The sequence below is a fragment of the Acomys minous genome, assembly GCF_964271855.1.
Source record: "Acomys minous genome assembly, chromosome: 2".
Classification (NCBI taxonomy): domain Eukaryota; kingdom Metazoa; phylum Chordata; class Mammalia; order Rodentia; family Muridae; genus Acomys; species Acomys minous.
Window position 1 is genome coordinate 142,056,788 of NC_140484.1, and position 18,181 is coordinate 142,074,968.

Below are 18,181 nucleotides of genomic sequence, written 5' to 3' on the forward strand. Positions count from 1 at the left end.
GTTCAATTCCCAGCAACCACATGGTGGCTAACTACCATCTATATTGAGATCTGGTGCCCTCTTCTGATGTGCAGGTGTATATGCAGGCAGAACACTGTGTATGTAATAAATAAATAATTTTTTTAAAAAGGAAAACAAAACAAAACAAAAAACCCAAACACAATCAAACAAACAAATAATGTGGGTATGTGAGTGTGTGGTGCATGTGCATGTATGCAGATGTGTGCATGCATGTGCACTCTAGGCACACTCTAGAGGTTGCTGAGTGTCCTGGCCAATTATCCCCTGACTAAGATAAGTTTTCTCACTGAAGCTGGAACTAGGCTGGGAGCCAGTGAGGCCCAACAGTCCTCCTGTCCACTCCCCTATAATGCCAGGAGTACAAGAGTGGGTGCAGCCCCGTGCAGCTTTTTTATGTAAGGATTAACCCAGGTCCTTATATTTGCACAGCAAGCAGCGTTCTTGCCCTCTAAGCTGCCTCCTAAGACAATGAGCTCTTTTGTTACTGAATGTTCATTTGAATGCTTTAAACAAATTGTGATCCTGCTATTTTCGGTTTTCAAAAACCATGGTTGTTGTTGTTTTTTTTTTTAACCTTTTAAAATATTTTAACTCTTAGGGGAAAATCAGTTTTCAAGTGACTAACTATTTATCTTTTTTGCACACTTCTTTATATGAATTAATGAGAGAATTTATCTGCAGCTGAGTTTGGAATAAGCATAGATAACTCGAGATATAAGGATTCTTCCAAAGCCACACACCCACACAATTTCATTTATTGTGTGTGTGTGTGTGTGTGTGTGTGTGTGTGTATCTTTAATGTATTCATTTTTACTTTATGCATATGCATGCTTTGCCTACATGTATGTCTGTGTACCGTGTGCATACCTGGTGCCAAGAGAGGCCAGAGGAGACTGCCTGGTCCCCTGGGACCAGAGCTACAGGTGGTTGTGAGCCATTGTGTGGGTGCTGAGAGTCAAACCTGGATTCTCTGCAAGAGCAACAAATGTTCTTAGCTGGGCCATCTCTCAAGCCCCATGTGAAATATTTTTAATAGAGAATAGATTTATCTGCTTTAAAACTAAAGGGCATATAGTTGGATGTAGTAGTGCATGCCTGTAATCCCAATACTGACATGTCCGAAGCAAAAAAAGGTGTGAGTTTGAGGCCAGCCAGGGCTACATAGTGAGACTTTATCTTAAAAACAAAACAAAACAAAACAAAACTGGGAATTTGATCTATTTTCATAAACATGAATTTATCCATCTGATTAGAAATCTTCTGCATAGCTGAAAAACAAAAAACCATGTCAACGGAGTAAAAAGGCCAAAGAACTGGGAAAATCTTTGCCAACTATTCATCTTTCCTCTTTGTCTCTGTCTCTCTGTGTGTTGGAGGGTGGGTGCATGTATGTGTGATATGTATAAGTATGTGTGTAAATGTGGGCCTTCAAGTGCCATGGCAGATGGAGATCAAAGGACACCAGTGGGGGTTGGGCCTCATCTCCTATCTTGTTTAAGACAGAATCACATTTTTGAGATTTTAATTGTATGTGTGTGGGTGCTTTCCTTGCATGTATGTCTGTAGAGCAAGTGTATGCAGTGCCCAGAAAGGGTGTCAGATCCTCTGGTAGTTGAGTGTTAGACTGTCATGTCTCGCGTGACAACTGTAGTTGTGAGCTTGCGTGTGGATGTTGGGACCTGAACTCACGTCCTCTGGAAGAGCAGGAAACAGAGCTCCGGTCCCAGGGGACCAGGCAGTCTCCTCTGGCCTCTCTTGGCACCAGGTATGCACATGGTACACAGACATACATGTAGGCAAAGCATGCATATGCATAAAGTAAAAATAAATACATTAAAGATACACACACACACACACACACACACTGAGTACACCAGGCTAGCAGGCCTTCCAGCCTCCACGGGCTCTCAGTGGAGGTCTCAGCCTCCCATCTCACAGTGGGAGCACGTGTGTCTTAACACCAAGCCGAAGGAAGGGAGGGAGGGAAGGGGGCAGGAGGGAGAGAGGGAGGAGGAGGGGAGAGAAAGAGATGAAAGGAAGAAGGGAGAAAAGACGTTAACCATATAACACTACCTTTACTAAATTTACTAGTTCTCAAAGTCTTTTTCTTGTTGTTTTTTGTGTTTCGAGACAGGGTTTCTCTGTGTAGCCTTGGCTGTCCTGGACTCCCTTTGTAGACCAGGCTGGCCTTGAGCTCACAGAGATCCACCTGCCTCTGCCTCCCTGAGTGCTGGGATTAAAGGCCACTGAACCTAGCTGGTAACATACTTTTTAGCTTCTTGAGCACATTTATAATACTTTTAAATACTTGCCTGTTAATTTCACTGTATCCATCATTTCTGAGACTGTTTTTAACTCAATTTTTCTTGCTTATCAGACACCGAGATAGACTTTATGAATATTATGTTGAAGAGTATTTGGATTTTATTTTTAAATGTTAAACAGGGAATAAAGAATGTCCAACAACAGCTGAGCACAGTGGAGCATGCCTATGATTCCAGCACTCAGGGAGGCAGAGGCAAGTGGATCTCTGTGAGTTCGAGGCCAGCCTGGTCTACAAAGCGAGTCCAGGATAGCTTAAGGCTGCACAGAGAAACCTTGATCCAAAAACAAACAAACAAACAAACAAAAACATTTACAAGCAGTAGAACAACACTGAGATCACTCTGTTGTCTCCAAGCCTTGTCTTTACACTTATTAGGTGTGTCTATGATAAGCATTACTCTATCATGAATCTATTCCTTGCTAATAAAGTAAAAGTTCCCTGTGATCTCGGCACACCCCCCCAGGTATTTGTGCTCCTCTGACCAGGGATAATCTGAGCACTATCTGCCCTGTGAAAGAGTTAGAAGTTCTCAAACTGTGGGTTGCGACCCCTTTTGCAACCCTCTAGCTTTGAAAACAATAGGTACATTTATGATTCATAACACCAGAAAATTTTCAGTTGTGGAGTAGAAACAAAAATAATTTTATGGTTGAGGGTCACCACAGCGTGAACTGTATTAAATGGTCACAGCATTAGGGAGGTTGAGGACCTCCGGTCCAGAGCCTGTTAAGCCTGCACCTTCTCTGCAGTTACATGCACACCAGGATGTTTCTTCTTTTCTTTTCTTTTCCTTTTTTTAAATTTTGTTTTGTTTTGGTTTGGTTTGGTTTCTGTGAGACTGGGTTTCTCTGTGTACCCTTGACTGTCCTGGACTTTGTAGACCAGGCTGGCCTCACACTCACAGCTTCTGCCTACCAAGTGCTGGGATTAAAGGCGTGCGCTGCCACGGCCCGCTGATGTTTCTTATGCATCTTTGGGTTCCTCTTAAGGAGTAAATGCATGGGGACTTTTATGCTGATTTCTAAAGCTCTTTTTCCCCCAGCATTCTCTCCTTCCTCTCCAGGGCTCCATCCTACACATCGCTTCTGCCTCTGCTGAGCCAAGCTGAACTGCCTGTGGTCAGGAGAGGACCTCAGGGCAGAAAGCATGTGTGGCCGTGGGATTTCCTGTGTGGGTGTCTGCTCTTTTCCTGCTTCTGCACTGCCTGCTAATGTCTGGGCAATGGTGCCTCATATATTTTGTCCTGAATTCTACTGTTTTCTGGTGGGAAGTCAATTCCAAAGTCAGTCCCTCTAATGTAGCTGGAGGGTAGCACTTTGGCAAAATGTTTGAAAGTTGCAAATGAAAAGTCAACTTCAGAAAGACTAGAGGAGACTCAGCGGCCTGAAACTGCGAGGTGCCCTTCTTACGTAAGGCCGAGGAGATACACCACGCTTAGAAGCCATTTTACTCGCACACAACGGCCTCCCTTCCAAATGAAATTCTATAGAAATATTTGCCTTTTGAAACTAGAAAAATGTTTCAACTTCCCATTCATATTTCTCCCATGAGGAAAGGTCAGCTGGGCAGTTTTAGTAACATAAAAGTGTTGTTCATTGGGTCAGTGATAACAACGAAGATGCTGAAGACAATTGCGATACTGAGTATCCATTGTCAGCTGGCTGGCTGTGCGACCACCTGGGGGGCACACCTTCGGGTCACCTGCAAGGATGCTTCTAGAGAAGATTCTGTGGGGGAGGGAAGACCTGTCCTGAGTGTGGACAGCACCATCAAATGAGCTGCACTCGTGGACGGAATAGTAAGGGCTCTAAAGAGGAATGCAGGGCAGCACTCATCTCGGCTCGCTAGGGGTAAGCAGGTAGCCTTCCACCACCACGCTTTCCCCACCGTCATAGACTATAGCCTCACCATGAATAAATCCTCCTTCTCCCAAACTGCTTTTTGAGACAGTCTCAGCTTGGGCTAACCTCAAAGCCTCTACGTAGCCAAAGATGAGCTTGAACGTCTGGCCCTGCCCTCCGCTCCCAAAGGGCAGTGCTGGGATATGATGCAGAGCCTCGTGCATGCTAAACACGTGCTCTATCAGCTGAGCCGTGCCTCCAGCCCTGAAGTCTTTCTAACATCAAATATTGGTCACAGCAATGAGGGAAGTAGTGAATAAAGCATTCTAAATGTTCCCATCCACCGGGTACCATTGGGGCTTTGATTAGTTCCCTTTGCTTTTCCGCAGCATGTAGGGATCACGGCGGTAGAACTCAAGGGTGTAAAGTCAGTCGGTTCCTCGAGCACCTTACATTCAGTGCTACACTGAGCAAACACTCGGTGGTGATTTAGTGGCTGGAACAGGATGCAATCTCCGCCCAGAGAGAGCACAGCAGCCTCCTCCTGAGATGATGCCACTCTCTGATTCTATCTTTACCTGAGCTTTCCCATCTGGCAAATTAAAGTGGAAAACAGCAAACTCCCTCCCCTGAGAGGCTGGGTTGCTACATGCATGTTTTGTATTATTTTGCTCAGAATAACAGCGTATGTAAATGTGTTGCTGGAGGTTAAAATTACCCTTATTTTGTAACACTTGGCTGCTCCCACTGGGGTGAATAGTTGAAAATTATAGGGAGGCTGGAGAGGATGTTAGCTGACTTGGAATTGCTCCCCTCCCTTCTCCCCGCCCACTCTGTAGTTCTATGCAGACACAAGCTGCCATCGTAAAGAGACCCTTCCCCATCACGACACGCTAGTTGGTTCTGCTGTGCCATGACCGGCACGGGTTAATGCTGGTATTGGCATAGGTTCCATCAGGTGTATATGCAGGGGCATATGTTCTTGCTGGGGAAAAATGAAAGTCTCCTGTGGTACCTGGACACCCCATCACACCTGGTCCCCAGCCAGATCACAGAAAGGTGTTTGGTCAACGTGGGCACATTGCTGTCCTCAGCCATCCAGTTCACGTTTGGAGTTGGGCATGGCCCCAGAGCTTTAGCTTCCCCAACGGGCCCTGCTTTGTTGGGCCATCCCTATCTGAAACTGCTTTTTCCTGGCATTTGAATCATCCCTTCCATGATGTGATAATATCTGCAAGTTGGGAAAATAAAAGTGGCATTTGTTTAGCCATAATTAATGAAATATTTATGTTGCATGAGGCTATGTGATAAAATCCTTAGGCTTAGAGCCCTTTTGCTTCTGATTACATTTGGGATTTTTTTTTTCTATGACCAGACATTCTGACGCCAGCTCTTTTACACTGAGCAGATGTCGTGTAGTAAAAATAGGTGCCAGATGCTGCGAGCCGCAGAAGGGCGATTTGTTTAAGAGCTGGCGCTGACTTTTTTTTTTTTTTTTTTTTTTTTTTTTTTGCATTCAATTACTCTGTAGACCAACCTTACAGGAGCATTTAGGTAACTCAGCTAACTTCAGATATATGCATTTTCATAATAGATTTCGGATCCAAAAGCCTTGTAAGCAAGGATCCCGCCCTGTAAAGGGTGTTTAAGGACTTCCTTGATTTCTGCATAATACCTTGTTTTGTTTTGTTTTGTTTTGAATGTGAGAAGAGAGCTGCAGAGCTTTTGGCAGGAATCCAGAAATGTAATTAACGTGGAGGGCCAACTTTTCAGTGGCCCTGAGGTCCTGCTTTCCCAAGCTCCTGGCAGGTGCAGTGAGGGGTGGGCAGGAAGAAGCAAATGGCGTGAGGGAGGGGAGAGGCAGCCGTGAGGCAGGGAGTGGGAAAAGAAGCCAGCAGTTTGGTGAGTTCTCTGGTTCTTGTTTCAGGCCCTGGAGCTCCAGTGACAGAGGTCACCTCTTCTTCCTCTTCTACTGCCTCCTCCTCTGCTGAGGAAGACCTTGAGTCCCAGCTCTCCTCCAGGATAAAGGTAACATCACTTGCAACACCATATAGTGTCCTAGGTGTTGGGGGCTCAGTCCCCATCCAGGTTTCAGAGCCAATGTGGGCTCCAGATGCAGGGAGGGCTCTCCATGGGGATCAGGCCACATCACGTCTGACAACCACCCTTCTTTTTATCTGGAACCCTCCAAGATTTTTATGAAAGAAAGAAAGAAAGAGAGAGAAAGAGAGAAAGGAAGAAAGAAAGAAAGAAACCCTCAGAGTCTCGAATAGAGGAAGGAAAAAAAGAAGACATATTGACTTGAAACCATTTGGCGAGTACAATGCTTAAAGTGGGTTTAATATGTGGTCCAATAAGCAAACCATTGAAAATTTTCAACAAGCAGATGTGTAGCTCCCCAAGGGAAGCACGACTTCATTTAAGAAGCGCTTAGAGGCAGACTGCATGGAAAATGTTATGTTTATTCTAATCGGAGCTATGAACCGAAGCATGCAGTTGCACAGAGACAGGGATGCACCAAGGCCCCTACTGTGGAAGGCACAGACTGCGTGCCCCTGGGAACACAGCCACCCGCTTCGCTGACTGGATGTGAAGATGTCTAGTGAGCACTTGCCCAAACCAATGCAGAGAAAACATAAATGCCACAGCTCTGTAGATGTGTCTATATTTCTAAAACACACACACACACACACACACACACACACACACACACTGGCCTCCGAAGCCCAGTGCTGTTCCACCCCCACCCCCGCAGTGTGAGACTAGAGCTTGTCCCTAGGACTAGGAGGGGTGGAGCACTAAATGGCAGGTCCTCACATGCTTCTGGGGTGGGCAGCTGCTATGGCACTGTTTATGTTTTTAGAGCAGCGAGCGCCTGGTGAGGGAAGGGGAGAACCAAACTTCCTCACTCACACTCACCTTTTCTATATCTAGCAAGAGAAGCTCTGGCTTCAGTTTGTCGTGAGGCGGTCGGGGTGAGGCTCCAACTCCCTAAGGTGCATGCGATCAAGTGGGTGCTTGCTCACACACGCACATGGGAGAAGGGCAGGGATCTTCCTTCCTTCCTTCCTTTCTTTTTTTCATGTAGGCTTCTTGAGTTAATTCAGTCCTCACCAGAAATGAATTGTATGCAAATTATGTTATGCTGATTTCTGAGGGTTCCTCACAGGGGCCCCTCATCCCCTCAAATGACCCCCCAAGTTAATTCTACATTCAAATGAGACAGATCACAGCCTCCATTTTCTTCACCCTCATGGAGGAAGCACAGGTTAGCACTGGCATGTGGAAGTAGCAGAACTGACATATCCCCCAGATAGGCTCCCAAACAGCTCCTTGCCATCTTGCTGGCCTAGCGCACGGCCTTTGTCACTTCAGAGTGCCAGGTGGGAAAAGCACACCCATGCCCGTGCCACCTCCGTCTGATAGGCCCCACCCTTCCAGGAAGCCATCAAGCAGGTGGGGAGGAAGGGGTTTGGCCTCTAGGTCTCGGTTTCTTTGGCTGCTGCGTTCAGGTGTGGCCCCAGCACAAGAGAGGCCGCTCAGCTGAACCGAGGCACAGGAAGCTGGAGGCAGGGTGCCTGAGACAGGAGGCTTGTGGCAGCTGACCCTTGCTTCTTCCTTCCTCTTCCGGGACTGCTGTCTTCTTGCCCAGCCCTTGGCCTCTCTCCTTGACTCTACACCACCACCGCTGCTGTGAATATAATAAAGAGCCCACGTGTAAGGGTCTGAGTGCTTGCTAGAACGTGCTTTAAATAGAATGTAAGGAATTACTTTCTATCCTTAACCTTGCGGTTCTGCTCTGCTGACTCTTAAAAGAGCGTGTGTGTGTGTGTGTGTGTGTGTGTGTGTGTGTGTGTGTGTGTGTGTGCGCGAGCGCGTGCTTGCATTGAGGATCAATGAAAATCAAACCCAGGACCTCACACATGCTCAGCAGGCATGCTGCCACCTAGCTACACCCCCACACTCTGGGGAAGGGATGCTTCTGGAAGGCTGCATGCACGGCTGTGATCTACCCCTCTCCGGATGTCCTAGTTTGTGTTCTATTGCTGTGATGAACACTATGGCCAAAAACAGCTTGGTGAGGAAAGGGTTACAGCTTACAGTCTGTCATGAGGGGAAGTCAGGACAAGGGCTAAAGGCAAACCGAAGCAGAGGCTGTGGAGGAATGCTGCTTACCAGCTTGCTCTCCATGCCTTGAGCGGCCTGTTTTCTCATACAGTCCAGTACCAACTGCCCAGGAGTGGCACTGCCCGCAGTGAACTGGGCCCTGTCCCATGTCAATCATCAATCAAGAAAATGCCCTCCAGACTTACCTACAGGCCCTCTGTTGGAGGCATTTTCTCAATTGGGTTTCCTTCAGATGATTCAGCGTGTGTCAAGATGACAAAAGATTAACCAGACCGCCAGAATGTGCATTCAGTTGTCTCTCCTATGGGCCCTACCACAGAGCAGGGGCCCTTTACTGCCTCAGACCTGGCATAAGGAAAGGCAGGATTGCCTACTGGGAAATTCTCACCTGGGCTCAGCTCCTAGCTCTGCCCATTTCTAATTGTGTCGATTTAGGCAGGTTGTCTTTTTGAATTTTGATGTCCATGCTTGCTTTTGTTTGTTTGTTTTTGTTTTTATTTTTATTTTTTATTTTTTGGTTTGGTTTTTTGGTTTTTCGAGACAGGGTTTCTCTGTGTAGCCTTGGCTGTCCTGGACTCTCTTTGTAGACCAGGCTGGCTGCGAACTCACAGAGATCTGCCTGCCTCTGCCTCCCGAGTGCTGGGATTAAAGGCATGTGCCACCACGCCCAGCTGATGTGCATCATTTGTGGAGATGTTTATTGTGAGGGATAAAGGAGACACCATAAAGTTCATTGTCTGACACACAACACTGTACAAATGCTAGGATTTACAATGTGGGGTCATGTGCACCTGAGATGTTTGTAAATAAACAAACCAGACGTGTCTGTGTGGGCTGAGTGAGATCAGCTCGGGGTGGAAAGCACCAGTGATACCCAATACCTCTCACCCTGGCCTCGACTTTCTCCAGAGATCCTCATTGATTAATAGAGGGGCCTCCAAGCTGAAGTCTAGAACCTGGGCAGTCTACCTGGAGGTTATCCCAGAGACAGAGGCGGGAGCATGCTGTGACCTAAAAGCTGAGATTTCCTCCCAAAGATCTTAAGGATTCTAAAAACTCTAGAAGAACAAAGTCCACCCCCGAGATGGAGAACTTGCGAGGCAAAGACAAGTAGATCTCTGTGAGTTCAAAGATAGCCTGGTCTATGTAGCAAGTTCTAAGCCAGCCAGGGCTACACTGTGAGACCTTGTCTTAAAATAAGGATAATGCTACTGCTGCTTCTGGTGATGATGGTGATGGTGTTGACGACACAAGTCAAGTGAAATGTTGACTTCAATTTTTTATTCCCAGCTTAATTCTAATGCCATGTGTGGATAGTGACATATTTCACACAGTACAGAGACGGGTCACTGTCATCACTGCAGAAAGTTCTATTAGATGCCATTATGCGATGCTCAGCAGTGACTTGGGGTTAAGCCTGGAGAGGGCAGAGGGCTATGGTGAGGGTTTGTAAACTTTAAGCCCTTCTTCTTAGCTTGTTTCCGCCCTTCTCCATTGGTTTGTATAGGAGAAGGTACTCAGGAGGAGGAGGAGGCTGGAGAAGCAGCTGGCTAAGCAAGAACAATTGAAGAGACTCCATAAGGCTCAGGTCAGGAAGCAGCAAGCAGAAGGACGGGTGAGGGTGGGAAAGTCTGTCGGGAGTCTGTCTGCACTTGGGAGGGGGATGGGCCAGAGGAAGGTCTGCTTCCCTTCTCTAAGAAGGTCCTGGCTCAATCCCCAGCAGGGCTCCGAGGTGAGGAGCTCAGGGGCTGACCTATTCCCATCCCTGGTTTGAGTCCTGCAAAGTGAGGCTGGCATGTGGCCTTGGCTATCAACATGCGCCCTCAGTCCTCCAAAGCAGTGGCCTTGGTGGTGTCGTCAGTGAGGACAGAAGCCATCCACCAACCCCTTGACTGGGTCTGTGTCATCGGTGAGGACAGAAGCCATCCACCAACCCCTTGACTGGGTCTTTGTCGACAGTGAGGACAGAAGCCATCTACCAACCCCTTGACTGGGCCTGTGTTGTCAGTGAGGACAGAAGCCATCCACCAACCCCTTGACTGGGTCTGTGTCACCAGTGAGGACAGAAGCCATCCCCAACCCCTTGACTGGGTCCCTGATAAACTCATAGCTCCTGGGCTCTGACTTGATTTCAGGATTAGCTGAAAGCATAAGCACCTAGCACTTCCTAACCTGGTGATTTGCTCCAAGCATTTCTGCCCATGTGGAGCTGACTGGCTCTGGCACAGATGAACAAAATGAAGTAGACGGCATGAGCACTGTCCCCTCTCCCCTAGGGACTCCAAGGGGAGTCCAAGAACAGTTGGACATCAGTACAGAAGGATTTAGGCTAATCACACCTGTTAATCCTCACGGCATTCTATATCTTTCCCCACTGTGCTCTTTATCTGGCCAGGAACTCATGTGCAGTAGTCAGCTTTCTGTTACTGTAACAAAATGCCCAAGACAATTAACTTAAAAAGAGGGAAGTTTTGTTCCCATTTATATAGTCACACTAGTCCATGGTCAGCTGGCGCCATTTTGCCTTGGGCCTGTTGGGGGCACAGCACATCGTGGCAGGGAATATGGCATGGAAGCCACTGCTTACCTCATGGCTCCAGAAGCAGAGAGCCTGAGGGGGTGGGGGTGGGGGGCTCAGATCCCCTTCAAGGGCACACTCCCGGTGGCCTGGCTTTCTTCTGCTAGGTCCACCTTCTAGAAGCTTCACTGCCTCTGGGTTGCACCCTCAGCTTGGAACCAAGACTTTAATTAAAGCGGACTTTTGGAGAACGAACAGTGTGTTTGCCTGCTCGGGCTTCCATAGCCTGGGTAGCTCAAACAACAGATGCTTCTTTTCTGCAGGCTGAAAAACCAAAATGAAGGTGCTTCAGACTGGGGCTTTGCCAGTGCCTTTCTGCCTGGCAGGGAGACAGCACCTTCCCACTGCATCCTTACATGGTCTTTTTGAAGTGTGAGAACGAGGAGGGGGCGGGGGCTTCCTCCCTTCATAACTTCAGTGGTCTCCTAAAACACTTTGTCTCTAATATGGTCACCCTGGGAGTTAGGGTCTCAACCTATGAATTCAGGGACAATTCATTTTATTCCAGAACAGCCTCACAGATGTAACTGCATGACAGTCAGTCTAACGGTATCCCTTCCTTAGTGACTCTGCTCTTATCAGCAAGAAGAGATGGCTTGCTGGGCATGGTGGTACACATCTTTAATTCCATCACTCAGGAGACAGAGGCAGGTGGATCTCTGTGAGTTCAAGGCCAGCCTGGTCCAGGACAGTCAGGGCTGTTACATAGAGAAACCCTGTCGTGGGGAGGGAGGAAAATGGGGGGGGGGGCTTTATCAAGACACAATCCTCTTTCAAAAGCAACAAAGAAGGGTATGAATCAGGCGTTGTCAGCAGAATTCCCTTCTAATTTATGTTTTATGTTTTTTGGGCTTAAATACTCAAAAGCTGGGGCAAGAAGAGCCAGAGGTGGCTGCTCAGGCCCTGTTTGGGTCTGTTGGTGCTAGGGGTGCCTTGACCATCACACCTGTGATTCCAGGGGAGATTTAGAAGAATGGGAGTTGGGAGAGAGGGAAGCATACAGATGCACCACCTTCCAGATGGTTCATGATTTCTTTACTGTGCCCGTTCAGCTGTGCATTAGGTCTGTCCTGCCAAAGGTTGTGCCTCTCGGTAGCCCAGTACTTGAAAACACAGGGAGTTGATGGAGATGAGCAAAGCTAACCAAAAAAAAAAAAAAAAAAAATTGACCTTGCTCAACTTTATTTCCTAAGAGACACCAAGAGAGGAAGTAACAGCTAGCAGGGAAAGTGAACATGCCCTCCCAAACCAAACGTGTTGTTTGTGGAGCTGTGAACTTTACAGGTTCAGCACCTGGTGTTCTGCCTTCATCACTGGATGATAACAGATCCACGGGCACTTCTGTTGTGGCAGCATCCTGGGCCTCAGCCAGCAGTGCAAGGCAAGGACAAGTGCTGTTTGTAGCTAGGGTGGGGGTCCAGGGTGATCCGAAAAGGAACACTGATCCCCAGGGGTGAGCTCAGGGGTCCCTTTTCAGGGTTCTGCTTCCCACAAGATAGAACCTGAGCCCCTTAGCCTGTGCTGAAGGGACAGCCCTGACCACCAAGCCCACAGCCACAATCCAGAACTCAAGAAGATCCCCTAGCCAGCCAGGAGCCTCTCCCCTAGGGCTCCAGTGTGGTGGGTCTTGTTAGAGGGCGGTTTTGACTCCTGTAGACATCAATGGCACATAAACAGATGCTGTGCTCTGTGGCTCACCCTGAAGATGGAAGCATTAAGGCCCGGAGCTGGGGAGCTCCACCGTCTCTTCTGAGTGAATTAGGTTAATAACACTCTGGTGACAGCTAGTAGCAGGTTCATCCCCTTCTTGGGCTTCCACATCTACAGAGCCCCTTCATGACATGTGCTTTGGTCTTGCAGGCCATCCAGAGGCAGCTAGAGGAGGTGGAAGAGCAGCAGACGACATTGGCGATCCAGGCCGTGGGGCTGGAGAAGGTGCTGAGAGGAGAAGCAGGTACTGTGGGCAGGTCCATGGCTGCAGGCCTAGGTCTGGGTCTAGAGTCTGAGAGGAGCACTGGCCTTGCATGGTGGGGAGGACAAAGAACACTCAACACCTGCAGGGGATAGGTCAACAGAAACAGATGATGTTATGTCTGCTGCCTTGTCCTTTGGGGGAAAAGAAAAGATTTACTTATTTTTTATTTCATGTATGTGGGTGTTTTGCCTGCGTGTATGTCTGTGCACCATTGAGTGCAATGTCCACAGAGGCCAGAAGAGGGCCTCAGAGTCACTGGAACCAGAGTTAACGATGGTTGTTAGCTACTCTGTGGATGGTGGGAATCAAACCCTTGTCCTCTGGAAGAGCAGCAAGTGCTCTTAACCGATGCGTCGACTCTCCCGTCCCATGCCTCACGAGTTAAGCAAGAAACTGCTGCTTGGCTCTGAAACTCCCCCTTGGATCCTCTGGAGACTTCTATCTGCATGAATGATCTTTGAAACTCAGAGGCTAAGAGAAATCCAGGAGGATTATTCGAGTGTTCAAGCAACATTTGTAATGAAGTAAAGCCCTGAGTTCAAAGCCCGGTTCCTAGGAGTGGCTCAAATGGGTAAAGTGCTTGCTGTGTAAGCATGAGGACCTGAGTTCAAATCCCCAGCCCCCATGGACAAATCTGGGCACGGCAGCACATATCTGTAACCCTAGTTCTGGGGAGGTGAGACAGGATGATCTCAGGGATTTGCTGGCCAACCAGTCCAGCCAAAAGGAACAAACAAAACAATAGCTCCAGGTTCAGTGAGAGATTTTGACTCAGAAATAATGTAGAAAGTGACCTAGGAAGAGACACACCATCAACTGCAGGCTTCCACATGCATGAGCACACAAGTGAAGTGCAGGAGTATGCATGAGTGTGCGTGTGCGCGCGCGCACACACACACACACACACACACACACACAGAGGGACACACACACACAGAGGGACACACACACACACACACAGAGGGACACACACACACACACAGAGGGACACACACACACACACAGAGGGACACACACACACACACACACAGAGGGACACACACACACACACAGAGGGACACACACACACACACACACAGAGGGACACACACACACACACACACACAGAGGGACACACACACACACACACAGAGGGACACACACACACACAGAGGGACACACACACACACACACAGAGGGACACACACACATACACACAGAGGGACACACACACACACACACACAGAGGGACACACACACACACACACAGAGGGACACACACACACACAGAGGGACACACACACACACACACAGAGGGACACACACACATACACACAGAGGGACACACACACACACACAGAGGGACACACACACATACACACAGAGGGACACACACACACACACACAGAGGGACACACACACACACACACACAGAGGGACACACACACACACAGAGGGACACACACACACACACACACACACAGAGGGACACACACACACACACAGAGGGACACACACACACACACACAGAGGGACACACACACACAGAGGGACACACACACACACACAGAGGGACACACACACACACATAGGGACACACACACACACACACAGAGGGACACACACACACACACACAGAGGGACACACACACACAGAGGGACACACACACACAGAGGGACACACACACACACATAGGGACACACACACACACACACACAGAGGGACACACACACACAGAGGGACACACACACACAGAGGGACACACACACACACACAGAGGGACACACACACACACATAGGGACACACACACACACACACACACACAGAGGGACACACACACACACACAGAGGGACACACACACAGAGGGACACACACACACACACAGAGGGACACACACACATAGGGACACACACACACACACACAGAGGGACACACACACACACATACACACACACACACAGGGACACACACACACACACCTATTCCTCAAAAGAGCCCTGGACAGGGTATACGGGATGACTCAGAATCCCAAGCACAATGCGTTCCTTTTCTTACTGGACCACACTGTGGATGTCCTTGTGCAGAGAGCCTGCGCTGCATCACCTGGAGCAGGCTTTCTTTGCTACGATGATGATTGCTTCTTGCTGCTGCTTGGACAGAGTCTCTGTATCTCTCCAGCCACACTTGGCAATTCTGGTGGCGTGAGCTGTCCTTGTTTGGTGCTTTGTATAATATTCCCAATTAAGGAGGCTCTAGTGTCCATCTTTAAGAACCTCTTGTTGTAGTGAGAACCCTGGGAGTGAAAAGAATTAAGCCAGCAAAGGTAGCGTGTCTTAGGCGTTGCTACCAACACATCGCTGATGTGAGGCACAGTGGGAACCATGACTCAGACATGTCACAGAGCCTGTGATGGGCCAGGGAGGCTGGCCAGCTGTGGTGCTCACGGCACAGGTATGAGCATGGTCCCCAGAACTCACCAGGTATGATGGCTCACACTTGTAATCTCAGACCTTGGAAAATGGAGGCAAACAGACCTCTGGGGCTCACTGAGCAGCCGAGTTTAACTGGTGAGCTCCATGCTCTAAAGCCAAGGTAGCACCTGAGGAATGAGGTCCAGCATAGACCTCTGCCCTGCACACATGCACACGCACACACATGCACACACACACACACATGCATGTGCATGCACCTTTAGCCCCTCACATACACATGGACTCTGTATTTGAATTCAATTCCCTTCATACAGAGTTAGCAGTTAAGGGATGTAACTCAGCCGGCATATTGCTTGCCCAGCAATTGATGAGGTCCGGGGATTCCTAGCACCACAAACAAACAAAAACATATTACTCAGTTGAGTGGACATGGTCCTTGGAAAATCACTCATTCTACCTCTCAGATTCCTTACCTGAAAAGTGGCCTAACCCCCACAGTACCTGGTCATTTTGAGAACTCAAGCACCAGTAGCATCTATCCAAGTCTCCCATATATGTAGACAGCCAACAAACACCACCCAACAGTCTACAAAACATTCTTGTCTGCACAAGACACTTTAAAGGAAACACCTGTCTCCGTGATCTCTAGATCTGCCAGGAATTTGAGTCGTAGACACCATCAAATGTTTAAAGTTCGTTCAGAGCATCTCCTGCCCCCCAACCCCAGTCTTCAAAATGTGAGGAGAAGGAAGCCATTTTGAGCCACAACATGGTGGCTTGCTATCAGCATCGTCACAGGCGAATCAGGCCAGCTGAAAGATGGATTCTGTTCTTTCCCTATCTAGCCTCAGGAAATGAATCACCTCTTAGGTTTACAGGCCTTCTTCTCATTGGGTGGCCTTGTGAGGGTGACAGGTGGAAACCAACAAGGAGCTAAAGACAAAAAAAAAAAAAAGAGAGAGAGAGAGAGAGAGAGTCCAGTCATAGACAGCAGCCTCGGAGGAAACCAAGTGGAGGCTTCCCAAACTTGGCCATCAAAACGAAGACATGGTAACTTACAGTAGCATTGGCACAATGGCCATACTCTGCTGCAGTTCAGTAGTCTGTTCAGTCAGTCCCTTGAAGAGATTGCCCTGCCTGCCGCTTGGAGAATGACCGATGCTTATTGGGTTAAGTTGTATTTGAGCTGGCCTCTGCTGCTCCCATTCAAGTGATTTAATGAGAATTATTTAATAGGTATTATTAGGATAATTAGACAATGATCACAGTTAGGCAATAATATTGAGCTATCAAGGTTGTGAATAACCAAATTTAGAGGCAGGCCTGCAAACAAGGAGTGGGCTGCGGCAGTTAGGCAAGGACCCTCTGTGATGACTGGAGGCAGCCTCAAAGGGTCTTTTGTGCCTTGCATTTATTCATTAGGGCTCATTGAATTGGAGGACTGTGCAGGGGTGCAGGGTGCGTGTGTGGGGGTGCAGACCAAGGGCCCTGCCGTCTAAGTGAAATGAGCTCTTCATTGTCCTGACAACAATTCTGGCTTTCTTTTAATTTCTTTTTTTTTTTCAACAGCCAGAAATGAGTGCCCCCCCTCGCACCCCCGCAAGCATGGGGTCACCCGCCCCTATTTGTTCAGGAAAAGGAAACAAAGTGAAGCAGAGAGCTAACCATCCACACTGGATGACAAATCCAGACACACAGGATGTCTGTGCCTGTGGTGGGCATCTTGGCAAAGGCAGCAGAGAACGTCTATGGTCTCTTGTACCCAAGTCACTGAAGGAGCAGGATCTTCAGTGACCTGGACCCCCTGAGCCCCCACCAGCTTTGTCAGTTACTTAGACTTGCCTAGGTAGAGAGACACTAGACAGTGCCAAATGTCACGATATGGCCCTACAGTCGACTACCATGCAGATTTAGGTAGGCAGGTGGAGTCTGAGATTTCTTCCTACATGTGGAGACAGGTGAGATTGATGGCAAAAGAAGATCGGCTTCAAAGGATGACTGGTTTAATCCCCACACAGCCTTTCTCCTTTCAGCCCGCTGCTTGCCTGCATTGGGTAGAGCAATGCAGGTGCTGGAGGCTGCCAGCAGAGGGCAGCAGCACATACATGATGAGTGATTTCATGCCCAGCCCAGACAGGAAGAGAGTAGTTTGACTGCAGCTCCTCTGTGGTTTTCATCTTGACTGCTGCTGAGGAACCGGAGAAATGCCAGTTTCCTGCCCCATGTGCCAGTGAGGGATTCTGAACGGAGCACAGGGACGAGTCAGGTGGTCTTGAGAGGATCTTGACATCACCAGCATCCTGCAGTTACTGCTCTGTCAAACTTGCCCATCTGTAAAATGGGACTAATAGACCCTCCTTCTAGAGATGATAGAGATAGGTCAGAGCGTACATGATAAGATCGCAGGGGAGGATGGCTCGGTTGGTAAAGTGCTTGCCGAGCAAGCCTGAGGACCAAAGTTCAATCTCCACATCCTCATAAAAACCTTGGTATAGCAGCCCAAACCCAGGGCAAGAGGACCCTGGCGCTGGCTGACCAGTCAGTTCAGCAGTACCATGAACCCTGCATCCCAGTGAAAGACCCTGTCTTAAGAAGTGGGACTGCGACTGCGTGTGGTGGCACAAGCCTTTAACCTCAGAACTTGGGAGGTAGAGGCAGGAGGATCTGAGTTTGAGGCCAACCTGGTCTACAGAGTGAGTTCAAGTAACCTAAGGCTACACAGAGAAACCCTGTCTAGAAAAACAAACAAACCAAAAATAAAAAATAAAAAAAGGTTGAGGAAGATGCCTCATTGTCAACCTCGACCTTCACAAATGCATGTGTGCGTGCACGCGCACACACACATGCACACACATACAGGATAAGCAAGATCATTTTAATGAAGCACTTGATAAACTG

General features: G+C 48.4%; 1 protein-coding gene and 1 long non-coding RNA gene across 10 annotated transcripts in view; one reads left to right on the forward strand and one right to left on the reverse strand.

Annotated features, from left to right (window-relative positions):
* MICAL2 (microtubule associated monooxygenase, calponin and LIM domain containing 2) overlaps positions 1-18,181 on the forward strand; it is a 198,852-nt gene that overhangs the window by 165,576 nt on the left and 15,095 nt on the right. For 7 of the 9 annotated variants that reach the window (XM_084772980.1, XM_084772981.1, XM_084772982.1 and 4 more), the window contains 3 exons: positions 6,116-6,216; positions 9,824-9,904; positions 12,755-12,848. In XM_084772980.1, coding sequence (XP_084629106.1) covers positions 6,116-6,216; positions 9,824-9,904; positions 12,755-12,848 — 276 coding nt within the window. The remainder of the gene's footprint in view (positions 1-6,115; positions 6,217-9,823; positions 9,905-12,754; positions 12,849-18,181) is intronic. The other 2 variants (XM_084772978.1, XM_084772979.1) reach the window with 1 other exon arrangement.
* The window catches only part of LOC311592514, a 256,851-nt gene that overhangs the window by 79,444 nt on the left and 159,226 nt on the right, over positions 1-18,181 (reverse strand). The gene's annotated exons all lie outside the window — the stretch shown is intronic.